The sequence below is a fragment of the Arachis duranensis genome, chromosome 6, assembly GCF_000817695.3.
Source record: "Arachis duranensis cultivar V14167 chromosome 6, aradu.V14167.gnm2.J7QH, whole genome shotgun sequence".
NCBI lineage: Eukaryota > Viridiplantae > Streptophyta > Magnoliopsida > Fabales > Fabaceae > Arachis > Arachis duranensis.
The window spans coordinates 17,579,081-17,592,442 of NC_029777.3; the positions used below are offsets into that span (position 1 = coordinate 17,579,081).

The 13,362-nt window shown below is 32.6% G+C and overlaps 2 protein-coding genes across 2 annotated transcripts; one reads left to right on the forward strand and one right to left on the reverse strand.

Moving 5' to 3' along the window:
• The first annotated feature begins 497 nt into the window (after positions 1–497).
• LOC107493208 (uncharacterized) lies at positions 498–1,183 on the forward strand. Its single transcript, XM_016114294.3, has one exon. The coding sequence runs from the start codon at positions 560–562 to the stop codon at positions 911–913; it is 354 nt and encodes a 117-aa protein (XP_015969780.3). The 5' UTR covers positions 498–559; the 3' UTR covers positions 914–1,183.
• A 2,237-nt stretch (positions 1,184–3,420) lies between these two features.
• LOC107493244 (synaptotagmin-2) lies at positions 3,421–7,105 on the reverse strand. The gene is made up of 12 exons (XM_052262875.1): positions 6,868–7,105; positions 6,243–6,341; positions 6,115–6,165; positions 5,901–6,024; positions 5,398–5,516; positions 5,228–5,329; positions 5,029–5,103; positions 4,866–4,942; positions 4,534–4,780; positions 4,111–4,461; positions 3,913–4,044; positions 3,421–3,842 (listed from the first exon to the last, which is right to left on the reverse strand). Exons 1-12 carry the CDS (start codon positions 6,976–6,978, stop codon positions 3,714–3,716), a joined length of 1,617 nt encoding a protein of 538 aa, XP_052118835.1. The 5' UTR covers positions 6,979–7,105; the 3' UTR covers positions 3,421–3,713.
• Between the last annotated feature and the right edge of the window lie 6,257 nt (positions 7,106–13,362).

A 13,362-nucleotide genomic window follows, 5' to 3' on the forward strand; every position in this document is an offset into this window, starting at 1 on the left:
AAAAAATTAGATAACAAACATTATGTGATGATTTAAATATATGGTTAGTTTATTCTATTAAGGGACTACAATACTGATGTGATAATTAATTTGTTACAGTCAATGAGTAATAGCTTAAATGACATAGACTTTCTATACTCAATTAAGAGGTTGCAGGTTCGAATCTTCTATCTTTTCAATGAGTAATAGTTCAAATGGCGACATAATCTCCCCATACTCAATTAAGAGGTTGCGGGTTCGAGTCTCCTATTTTTGGTAAAAAAAATTATATTTTTTTCTAATTTCTTATAAAAAATAATTCAGTAACAATAATAAATTAATAAATATTTTTAAATTATATTTTATATTAATTAATTATTATTATTTTTATAAAATTATCAATTATTAATTATAATTATTTAAAATTTACTAATTAAAAATAATTTATTTATACCTTTTTAAAAAAAATTATAAAACTGAATGGGAAGAAGAGAGCCGTACAAAGACTCAACGTTGTACATATAAAAGTAAAAGCAAAAGGCGGTGTTTGTTGTTGTTCTTTCTTGGAGATTTGATATCGATGATGGCAACAATCAGCGACAAAGTGGTGAGCAACCTCACAAGCATCTATGTGGCAGTGATCGCATGTATGAAGGTGTACTGTGTTGCCTGTGGCCACAACATGGGAGGCGTTTTTGTTCTCATCTTCTTCGCTTCCATTTTCGTGGCTCTCATCTTGCTGGCAGCACTCGCCTGGGACCTATCACGCAAGGCCATGTATGCATTTGCCGCCTCCGCCGCTGCAGCAAACAACCATCGTTCTCACAAGGTGTGCAAAGGAGGCATCTGCTGGCATGGTGTTGCCGTCCGATCACCTGCTTCTCAGGTCCGTTTCAGGCTTCCACACCATCTTCCTACTTATCCCACTTCCTGATCCAAACACAACACCACCTCACTTCGCACTTCAGACACTTCTTTTTCTTTATAATATATACATACTTATGCCGAATCAAATCATGAGTAGTGACTGCTGAGATGTCAAATTTCGATAGGAAAACAGTAATTTTAATTTTAGTCTTCTGAGTATACATATATACTAAGTGTTTATGTTGTTTTTCGCTTTCTTTTACTGGTTTCTGCTTTTAATTTGTTTTTTTTGGTACCTTGTCGGTGATGTATTTGTAGTTTCTTAGGTTTATGCTACTTTAACCACTTGGATATGTTAATGTTATTTATATTATTTTTTATTAGTTTTATATTAATAATAATTAATACTATGCAATATAACAGCCGATTAAATTGAACTTATATGAACAAATGATGATGACAAATTTATTAATTGTTTTATATAATTAAAAATTTTATATATTAAATAAATAATTAGAAAGATGATGACTTTTTTGCTAGCATAGTATTCTAATAGTATATACGAAGTCAAGACTGATGATTGATGAGAAATTTATGCAGGGGATAGATGAAGGAGAGTGGGGACTAAATAGATAGAGTTTGGTGAATGTGGACTGATAATAATGAATGCAATTTTTGGCTATTCTTGCTTTGACATGTTTGGAAAAAAGCAATATGCTAGATATATATTAAAAATAAATAAAAAATATATATTAATTAGTTTTAGTATATAAATGATATTAAAAAAAATAAAAAAAAAACAATTTTTTTTACGGATTATTAGCTAATATATATTATAAGGACAGAAACTAAAGCTATAAATTGTAAAAAATTGAATTGATATTGATTAAAAAAAATTGCTTTACTAAGAGTCTAACATTGCTCTGTCTGAATTTGGACCAAACCACACATGCACGCTACTCTAATCTACTCTGAGGGCACTGTCATTCATACAACACATATAACCCTATCATATTACAATTTATTTCATCTAACTTTATTAAAAAAATTTCTAAGAAGTTTTAATTTGGTGACTATTTTTGGAGAATATATAGTACTGTGAATGATAAACAAAAGATAATACTTGATTCTAACATCCATGTTGTATTTCTTGTACGGTATAACCCTGTATTATATGTTCCTGTGTGTTGTCTTTTATTAATTATACGTATTTGATTAGGACCCATCAGACATAACTAAAAATCAGGGGTCCCTTGTGTTGCGTATGATAATAACTTGTTTGGCCTTGAATTAGCCATTTGGCCACAGCATATTTTTCATAAGATTCTGAGGAAGGAAAATTCTAAATAGCAACAGTGACTTTTGATAAGTACTAAATACCAATTACCAATTAGCAGAATGAGAGTCAGCGATGACTTACCTACTTTTGATTTTTTTCAAATAAGAAAATTAGCCTAAAGGCCAATGGCTAACAAGTTAACGGATTTCGTAATATAAAAATATTAATGATGTTAGATATTATATTTAGTAACTGATTTATGTACACATAATATAATAGTTGTTTGCAATAATGTGGTTAAAGATACTTAATGCACCTTAATCAAAGGCAATGTAATTACAAAAGTAGTAATGGATTTTGCAATAATAGTCCACGTTGGGGATTGGCCGTTGGTAGGAAGTGTACGAAGCAAGTTGTTTGGAACGTGGGCAGTGATATTGTTCCTGGAGAGGTTCAACAAGCTTAGAACCTCCAAATGATTAATCTCACCAACAAGAACAAGCATGTTACTACTCAAATCCAATGACATGAGTGAAGTGCATTGAGAAATTGAATTTGTAATAGGACCACTCATTTTGTTGCTACTCCAGTTAGATAATTCATCCCCAGTGAGGTTACAGTTGGCCATGTCAAGAGGAATGGTGCCAAACAGAGGAATCAAGGAAACATTCAGGCCAATTACTCTCCAGTTTTTGTTCCAGTCTTCATGACACTCTTGAGCTTTAACAACCCCGCAGACCCTTATTATGCAAACCCATAAAACTGAAGCATGCAACATAATATGGCAAAAGGCTTTAGTTCTTCTCATCTTTCTGCTTGCTTCTCTTGATTATTAGATTGCTTATATTGGAAGAAAACTATCTCAAGGAGAAGAAAGCGTATAATGATAAGTTGGAGATGGAAGTAGCCATTTAGGAATGTTTTAGTAATTCACAAGAAAATGGAATGAGAGAATGAGCAACATGTGTTCATGATGGATATACTATATAGTATCTTGTATATTTATATGGAGGTTTCATTAATACCTTCAAATATTTTTTGGAAACCAATTCCTTACTACAGTAAAATCTATAAAGGAAATTAGTGAATATCGTGTGTCAGAAAAAAGGAAATTTAAAGAAAAAGAAAAATATTTTCTTAAAAAAGTTGGTTAATTTACTCTATAAATTATAACAGTATAGGCATCCACATAGTTAAATTTGGTCACTCCTGCCTCATAGGAAAACTAATGATATGACTTGTTTAAATGTGCATGTTTGAAGTGATCAAAAGTTGCTAAGTTGACACCGAGAAAATGGCGAAGAATCTATACTCTGACAAAAGGCTTTTCAAGTTTGAACACCTTGCACTTGCGGCATTAAATTAAAAGGAATTTGAATGTCTCATAATTGTTTTCCTACGAGTGCTTTGGAACCTAACAGCAACATATTTTCTTATCCTTTAGGAATAACCACGTGTTGCTAATTAGTAATTCACAAAACATTCTATAAAGAGTAACTCCTAAGGTACTTATTGAAGTTGTTTGTTTAATGTTTATACATCAAATGCTCCAAATTTTGTTTACAAAATTATAAACACTGTATGATGATCAAGGAGTTCTCCACTGAAGCTCAATTTGAATCTTTCCATTTCTTGAGTCAATGAGATGATATTTCTCGTTGATTCTTTTGTTGCTAACAGCATCCGATAGATTTATATCCACATAACCCAAGGTTTCCTGCTTGCAAAAAGATAATCATAAATAGAGCGGACAAATTATTTAGTCAAGATTTAAAAATGAGAAATACCTTGGGATGAAGCAGGCCTAGTTTAGAGGAGGCACTAAGCACTTCAACATATAGCCTCTCATTGGTGGGAGGTTCCTCCAGTGTAAATTGAAATGTTTCATTCCATCTTGGATCTCTATTTTTCTTCACATGCTGCAAAGTTAAGACTCAAATTAAAACTTGTGTTCATTCTAAATAGAATAAGAAAATAAATAACACCTTGGTTTTTCTCTCCTCTCCTTTGAAAATGAGTCTTGCATATGGATTTGTGTGGTGTTTCCCTTCAACATCTTCAGCTTCATGGATGATAATAACAAGCAAACCACCAGTGGCAGGTGTTCCTTCAGGAGCCTTTTCTATTGCATTAGGGTCCTCTGAATTCTGAGCCAACTCATCATCTTTAAAAGGCTTATATAGAACTTGTACCGTGATCTCTCCCCGTGACTTCTCATTCTCTGGATCATTAGGCTCCATAGTCTTGCGTAAATCAAGAGTCAGCTCTTTGGCTTCGTCCGCTGTAAGCTCTTTCAATTGAATGACATTCATTCCCATCTTGTCATGCTTCCCAATCTAGGCAATTCAAAGTGAAAGAAAGAATAAGAAACATGTCTTACAAAGTTTGTTACATAACCACACAATTACCTGCTCCCAATCATAAACACTAAGTTCCAAGAATTGAGATTCCGGATCTTTGACAACCATATTGAATTCCTCATTCCATTCTGGATTCAATTTCTTATATTTCACGCTAGTTTTCTTTGAAGGAAGTTTGTCGTCAGAGAGTTTAAGCTTCACGTACGGGTCTGATCCTCCGAGTAGATCTTTCTTCTTGAGATTTGTTGCTCTAAGAACCTTCACATGGAGGATTCCTACAGGTACTTTCATGGCCCTAACAAAACAAACCAAGCAAACTTAGCTCACTCTAACACCTAGTAATGTTATGAAACTGATGAAAAGAAGAAAATAAAACATACTTTGTTGGATCCATTATTTGCACCTCAAGGGCCTTAGGCCATAAGTACATTTTTGCTACCTGTTCTTTGATGATTTCCTGAAAATGAAGAGGAAAAATCAGTGCTACAACTTCACAAACACAAGTTGATGACTTGCACCAATTTGAATTTGAGTATTAGATACCTGGACAAGCCTATAAACACCAGGAATAGACATTACATCAGCTCCAAGCAGTTTTAATCCAAAGTCAACATGTGGCTGCAATCACAACACAATGTGACCATTATTTTGCTCATTAGTTTCTGTAATTTATATAGAATTGGCCAAAGTATCAGATATTTTTGCTATCACTAGAAATCACAATGAAAATAGTCATACACACCTTCTCCATGAGTGACACATAAATATTCGCAAAGCAAGGAAAACTCGGGACTAAAGGCTTCAATGTGATTCGTGGAGAGGCAAATACTTGCAGATCAACAACCTGGCATGTTAAAATCATAAGCCAAACATTTCTTTTTTCTGTTCTTCAGATACTAAGAGAATACAAACCTGAACTGTGGCTCGCAACCCGAATGCTTTGATTGCAACTATAATGTTAGGATTCCCAGCCCATTTTACTGATGGTTCCATAATTAACTCCTTTTCATCAGTATTGTAGACTTTCATTCCTGAATATATTGACAAATTTATGGGTCAAAATTGTGTCTCCACGGATCAGATGAATAAATAATTTGGAATTGTGAAAGATAACGGCACAACAATCCATCACAATGATTTCATCTTTTCAGTGCAATCAAGACCTTTGACATTACTTAAGTGACAAGGTACCAATAATTTATAATCTGTTATCTTTTAGCAGCCAACCTTAGCTTCAAAGAATCTTACATCTAAATAAAACTAACCAGTTTACTACTAGCTCAGTTCTGTACACTTGATGGTATTGACATGTCACAATAAGAACCACATAAAAATCACAAAGATTTTGTTCTTTTCACCTTCCTAAAGATATGGAGGGAAAGAAAAGTAACATTGAAAACAAATAAGAGCTCAACCTTGAAAAGTTGGAGGTAAAGAACCCAAGGTAAGCGTCTCAAATTCTACTGAATCAATCTTGTACTTGGGAATTTGCTCAGCAATAATGGGCTTTGCTATAGTCCTTGCAGTCTTGCAAATTGCCTAAGAAGATTGAATTATTGTTACTATTTGGAAAAATGTGATAAGAAATTATGATAAGGCCACAATATACAATCTTGGTAGATTGCATACCTTGTCTAGATAAGGCCACATATGCTCAACAAATCTATTGAGCCAGTCAAGCTGCAAACAAGAAAAATATGATAAACTTTTATTTGGAAACCCAAGAAATATACAAGGGGTAAAGTGTAACAACATACACGATCAAAATCTGGATTCTTTATCCACAAGGGTATCTCTGGAAGCATTTGTTGCAGAGTTTTGGCATCTTGCTCGGCCAAAGGACGAATTATGGGATCCTGAAATTAAGAATGTCATAGTCTGAAAGTGTTAATTAACTAACCAAAAGATAAGGTAATGAATAGCATCTTCTATAGTTAAATCATAACAAAACTTTGAAGCTACCCTCTTTCCCCACTATGGTGTTTCAGCTGAAAGTATGTGTTCGCAAAATTCAGTAGTGATTAAAGCTGATATAGTACAATTATATTAGATTCAACAAATAAGTCATGATTACCGGAAGAAAAGGCAGACCAAGTACTGCATTTTCCATGGATTAGAACCTTAATTATGACACATCTTATATGAAAACTAAGTCTTGCTTTTCGGCATCTTACTTTAGACAAAAACAATCTTCATCAATAAAAATTATCATAGAAAAAATCTACTATATAGCATATACACCTAGCAAGGAGGTACCTTTTAGTTTCATGCAAAAGTCTTCTAATGGTAAATTTAATTGGCATACTGGATCCAAAAATTAAAAGGAATAATAAAACAAAATAAAATAAGAACAGTTGAATTAGTTTAGAGGAAGAAACTAACCTTGACATGTGTTGGCTGAAAGTATATAAACACATAGTATCCAATGACCACACCAATTGAAGTTCCAATTCCGAAGCCAATACAAGTACCTATGGTACTAAAAACACCCATTTTAGCTGAAAGTTTTGTCTGTTCAATGTGTAAAATGGAGAGTGAAGCTAACTAAAACTTGCACAATAACAGACTGGGTAGTTAAGTAAAGACCTGAACTCACTCACTTTGTGTGCCTGAAAAAGACAAGAACCTATCTTTAATTTGTATATCTTGTTAGAAAAACGTTCCCTTGAAAACCAGTGGCCAGTAACTTTAGCTTGATCAACCATCATTTGATCCACACAAAACTGTTTGATAACGAAATTTGCAAAGGCGCGTGAGGTGGCAATTAATTAGTGTCGGTAAGGTCCTCTATGCTCTTTCAGATATATATTTTTCTTCTTTGACAGAGAGGTAGGGGGCCAGTGATCTTATTACACTGCATTCATTCATAGATATATGATAATATACGGTAAACTTATGAATACCATTTTCTCTCAAAATATCAAACGATGGAGGTCCCACTCTCCCTCTAGCACATGTTTCTGTGTCCATTGTAATTGAGACAAAACTCACAAACTTTCTGATTTATTAATAATGCTTCCTTATAATTTTGTGCTTCCCACATCATTCCTTTTCAGTGTGTTGCATTTGCATGTATACATAATTCTTACTGGATAGTGGATATATAATTCCTGTAAAAGAATAAAATGAAAAAGAAAAGGAACAAGTAAAAAGTGCCTGGGCCACCTTCCAACACAGACAATATTATGCAATGCATTAATGCTGGGAACAGAACCACTTGCCAGATCTTTTGAACCTTTCTTCTTTTATTTTATTTTATTTTTTATTTGATGAAGACAAGTCCATCATCATCCAAGACCAATTACAAGCTATTGCCAACATTTTCTTAACAAAACATAAAGTAATGACCCAAGAAAAAAACACTATTGATAACTTTATTGTCTCTATCAATTCCATGATCCAAGTCCCTTTGTTTTTTGTTAATGTAAAAATCAGCTTATGGATTAAAATAAAAAAATTAAAGAGGGGAAAAAATCCGGTGCATATTGTCCTGCCATTCAAGTTTCATTTTCACAAGATTAATCATAATGTCAAAGGGACGGTGCTATGTACTTTGATTTTTAAGTTCTTCTCTCATCCGTTAGGACCTGAAAAACAATCCATGATTGTGAATCTGTACTTTTTCCTTCTATTAAGGTCAGCAAGGGTGAAAATCTTGCTTAGATATATCTGCCTATAATTAGTTGCAGCTTTTCTTTGTCCTTTTCCTCCAATATGGCCCAAACTTTAGTGACAACTCAAACACTACACTAGAGGATTCAACTCTAAAGACTAGGATGTATCTCATAGTCATTAGACTACTCGATCTATATACTTTTTCATAAAAAAATTTCTATTTCTTTATAGGAATTTTTAGATTTTTAATATTTATGATTTCATCAACAACTATGTTAAGGTATAATATTAGAAAATAATTAAGATAATATATACACTTCTGCTGCCTAAAATTTTAGAGTGCCAGGTCTCAGTCTATAATTTAGGCATTAAACAAGCTAATAATGCATTGGTATTGTCCTTTAATTTTAGGCTAAAAAAAATTTCTTGGTCAATTTTTTTCACCGTATCCTCTAACCTAGCAAGATAGAAACTAAATTTCTACGGATTTGAGCTTGATGGTTATCATGACTAAAAGAATGGGGGTTGAATCTTAGTTTTTTTTTCTATTAAATAGTACTTTTTCTTTTTTAAAGAAACTTAGCAGATATTTTTACTTTTATCTCGCAACGAGTTGAAAGACATTTTCATTTTGTCTCATAAGTAACAGAAATAGAAACGAAGTAGAGAAGAAGGAATAACACCAAATATATCCTGATTCAACTATTTAGTGCAATGTAACCTACATCCAGTCTTCGTCATAACTATGATGGAATTTCACTATCTCTTTTCAAGATTACAAACTCCAATGCTTCCCTAGGATCTACCCAATCATATCTGGAACAAATCTAAATTCTAACCCAATTCGAATTTGATTAGGACTCACCTTAGCTTTTAACTGCAAAGTGCTAACCCAACTTGTAAGAAAATTTCCACAGGATCATGACACAAAATAAAAAGATGTACAAAGCAAACTTGAGACAGCTTATGACTTTTTCTCACTGTTTATCTCACTGCTTTTACCTCTCATTGGCTTTTTCTTACAAACCACACCATGTTTGTCTTTTTCAATGAGACTCGGACATAATAAACTAAGAAAAAGAAAATATTATATGAACTACATGAAGAAGAAGGACTCAAACAGTTTGGGTAGTTATGAGAGTGAACGCCGTGCTTTTCACTTACTCTCCTTGCCTTCAACACTTGGCCGTTCACCCTTAATATAGAAAAATGAAATTTCCAAGGTTGAATCAAGTTCAACCCGAACACTGTCTTTTTCTCCAACATCAGAGACTAGCAGCGGTTTCATCAGAGAGGAGAGAGAAATTCGAATTTGTTGCATGCAACTCATCTATTCTCTTTCATCTTTTTTCGTCAAGATTCTTTAATCTTGACCGTTGAGCTTGACTTTGGCTCCAAATTTTGATTTTGAGCATTGATGAGCTTCTAAACCAAGTTGACTTCACATTCTCCATTATTGCTTCTTCTGTGCTTGAGACCTTGTGGCTTTCTTCTTGATTCCTCGGCGTAGCACAAATGAGAGAAGATACTTTTGATGTGCTTTGACCGAGTGAGACTAACTACTTGGTTGTAAACTCTTTTTCTTGTTTTGATTTAGCAAAACTCTTTTTGCCTTTCTTCCTCACCATTTTTATGTGGTTTTCATTTTCTTCTTTCTTCTTCTTTAATTGACGTGACCAAAGCAAGAGTGAGAAGAGAGAGAAGTGATGGCTTTCGATGAAAGTTTCAAAGAAATTAAAGTGAATTGGAACTTGGAAATTAAGTTGCTTGAACTATGAAAGTAGGTAACCATAAGAAAAATTTTAAGTGTACTGGAAACACCGATGTTTCAGTTATTTTAACTGTTGATTTTAATTAATATATATTATATATATCTTTTATAATTCAGATTAACGGTAAAAATAACTAGAATATCGGTGTTCTCGGTATAATTAAAACTCTTCCTGTAATCATATGAAGCTTAAGTTACTTTACTGATTGGGCTTGATTTCTTTCTTTGGGTCTTTTTTGTTTTCTTTCTTCAGCCATTAGTCTTGAATCAATTTGATATAAGACTGAATTTATTTATTGATCAAGGTGGGCTTGTTTAATTGCACCAGCATGAAATTTAATTTGCTTTCCTGCAAAGTACTATACCAAATACATCACATAAACAATTGGCAATATTTTAATAAACACTTAATAATATTTTAATAATATTTGTTCATAATTTTAATTGAATATTAGTTTTTCAAAATCAACAAAGTTCTATCTAAAGATTTATTGTTGACAAATAAATTGTTGGATAAATAAAGCGAGATTCTTAATCAAATTTTTAATTAGACAAATTAATATTTGCCAAAAAATTGGAACGGGCTCTTGAGGGTGTTAAATATTGGACAGATTTAAAAGTTGAAGCCCAAAGTGAGATGATAAGGCTAGCCCATAAAGTCTTTGTTGCATGTGGCGATATTGGCGAAGATTTTTGTGTGGCTTTCCTTGACCTGAAAGTGCTTGACAGCAATGTCTTAAGCAACAGTCCAAACACAACACAGCCAAAATATTGCACACAAAAATTGATTCCTCCTACACATCTCTAAACGACATATATAGAAAATGATGTGCAGCAATGATTAAAATATATTTTAGCAAATACATTTTAAGATGGGTAAAGAATACAACATGCTACTTGTCATATTAAATTCTATTAGACATGATACTTGTTTAATTATATATATTTTTTGGAAAAGTTACGAGTGATTATTAAGAAAAGTAGATTTTATGGTGGTTACTGGTTACTATAACTATGCTGCATTATGATTTGAAAAAAAGCGAAAGCCATGAAAGATAAATAAATCCACCTAGCCCTAGCTGCCGAATTTTTTTCTAAGTCAGACTGGAACCGTTGGTCACGATCCTCTAAACGGCTATTACTAAAACCATAATCCAACGGCTCCCATCACTCCGGCGGTTGCCGCCCAGTCTTAGAAGTAACCGACCACCACATCTTGTTGCTAATTTACGAGTAAATCTTGACCCATCCCCCCTCTTTATTATTTTTATTTTAATTATCAATACCATCATCCTCTGATCCATGCATATATTATATTATAATCTTAATACTAATTGTAGAATATTCCAACTTGAGTTTGCCGTATTGCACCAGCTATATATATACATACCCTAGCACGCATCTTGTTATATGATAGAATGATATTTAATTTGATTTAGTAGAAGGTAAATTATTGTTGAATTGCATCATTCTCATTCAATGGATCAAACACTTGCTCCGAATTACAAGCAAAAAAGGAATAGCAACCCAAAGAAAAACATGATAAGAAGAAGCAAATCCATCTCCAATTCAGGTCCAAGACCTCATTATTCTCTTCAACAACCACCTCTTCTTCCTCTTCCAACACACGCTCACTATCCTTTGCTATCGAAACCAGGTACCACAATGATTCACAATGTTGAATCCAACAAGAGAACAACACATTATTATTCCTCCTTCTCGTCACACTCTCTCACTCCCCCTCTCCCTGTTGCTTCAACACCCTCTTCTTTGAGTTCAACCACATGCAATATTGGACATGCCATGCTTTCAAGTAATGTTTTGTCTCCCCCACCTAGCAGCCTACCACTGCCAAAGTTTTGTATCAGATCAAAGCTAAGTTGCAAAGCCAAAACTGGTTGTGCTCTACGCCTCAATTGAACTTCATTTTCAGAAAGAAAGATAAGATAACATGATATGAAGGTGATTTTGTTAGAACCACAAGTAATTTGGTCGGTCTTGGTGATCTACGTTATTAACTAATATAATAATAATGATACATGTTTAGTATCTTAAGCTGTTTTTATCATATCTTATCGTTGTTGTTTGTTCTTTTCCCAATGGGAGTGATGATGCCCTTTTTTTTTGTAAGGTGCATTTTGTGTATACCACTTTTGTTTTTCAATTAGTGGTGCACAGGAGATGCTGATGGAGCCTTTTTTTTCCACCCTACTCATCCATGTAATACTCTCTCATTAATTAATTACAAGTTCAAGTTTATTATTATTATTATTATTTGTTTTTGAGTTGTTTCTCTTTATTATACTATATTTATATCTTGTTACTCTAGTTTTGGATTATTTAATAGGGTAAATCATTAGAATAAAATAATTCCAACTTAAAATTACAAAACTACTTCATATTTTAAATTAGAATGAGTTAAAATTAATTTATGCTGTTTACATATAACTTTTACATATAACTTGATTCGATTTATCATGAATGTGTTGCAGAGTTAAAAATAATTTAATTTGATTTATATATAAATAGCATATTTGATTCGATTTATATAAGATTATGTGTAACCAATTATAATTTAAGACATATATTTGTGCAATTTTAAACTGAAATATTTTATTTGTGTGATTTACTAATTTATTACCAACCTTAAAATAAAGTAAGTATTATTATTTTTAGTAATAAACATTATTATAAAGAAATTCAAAACAAAGACTTTAATTTAGTATCAGTGGCTAGCCAAAAGCATAAAGATATAAAAAATGTCTAACTAGATATACTTACACTGATTTTCAGACTTATACATGAGAGAAAAGAAAAATCTTAATTAGTTGTTTTTTAATGAGATTTGGGTTTGAAAAAGTTGAGTGAAAGGGAAAGAATATTGTCATATTCAAGTGATGAATTGGGAGTGATCCGCCGAAATCAGAAATCGTGGTATGTTGGTCAATTGCAATGTATTTATTATTGTTATATCTAATTTTTTCTTCTACTGAATTCTAGCTTGAATACGATTCAATCTTTCGAATTTACAAAAAGTTTGACTTGGGATCTATAACTACTGTTGGGCAATTGATTCTTGACAGTTGTCAAGGCCTTCAAGCATCCCCAAACTACTCTCCATTTTATAGGAGCTAGAAAAAATGACTTATATATATAAAGGGATGCATGGTGGAAATAAATTAATTAATGGTCTTTCCTTTCTGTTTGATAAAAAATCAACGGCAAAGTTTATACAAACACGAAAGGTCTGGTACAATAACGAAAAGTATAATTCATATATACACATCAAAGTTCAGATATTCATCACATTTTTTTTCTGAAAACAATGAGATTGAATGGACTTTAAATTAGAATTTGTGTTACATCATAACTTATAAGGCAAGAACCTGAGGATGAGCTTGGCCCAAATAGCTAGATCCGATTATCTTAACTTCGGCACATTAATACATATTTTAAGAAGTAAGACAACAGATAAATATATAAATAAATAA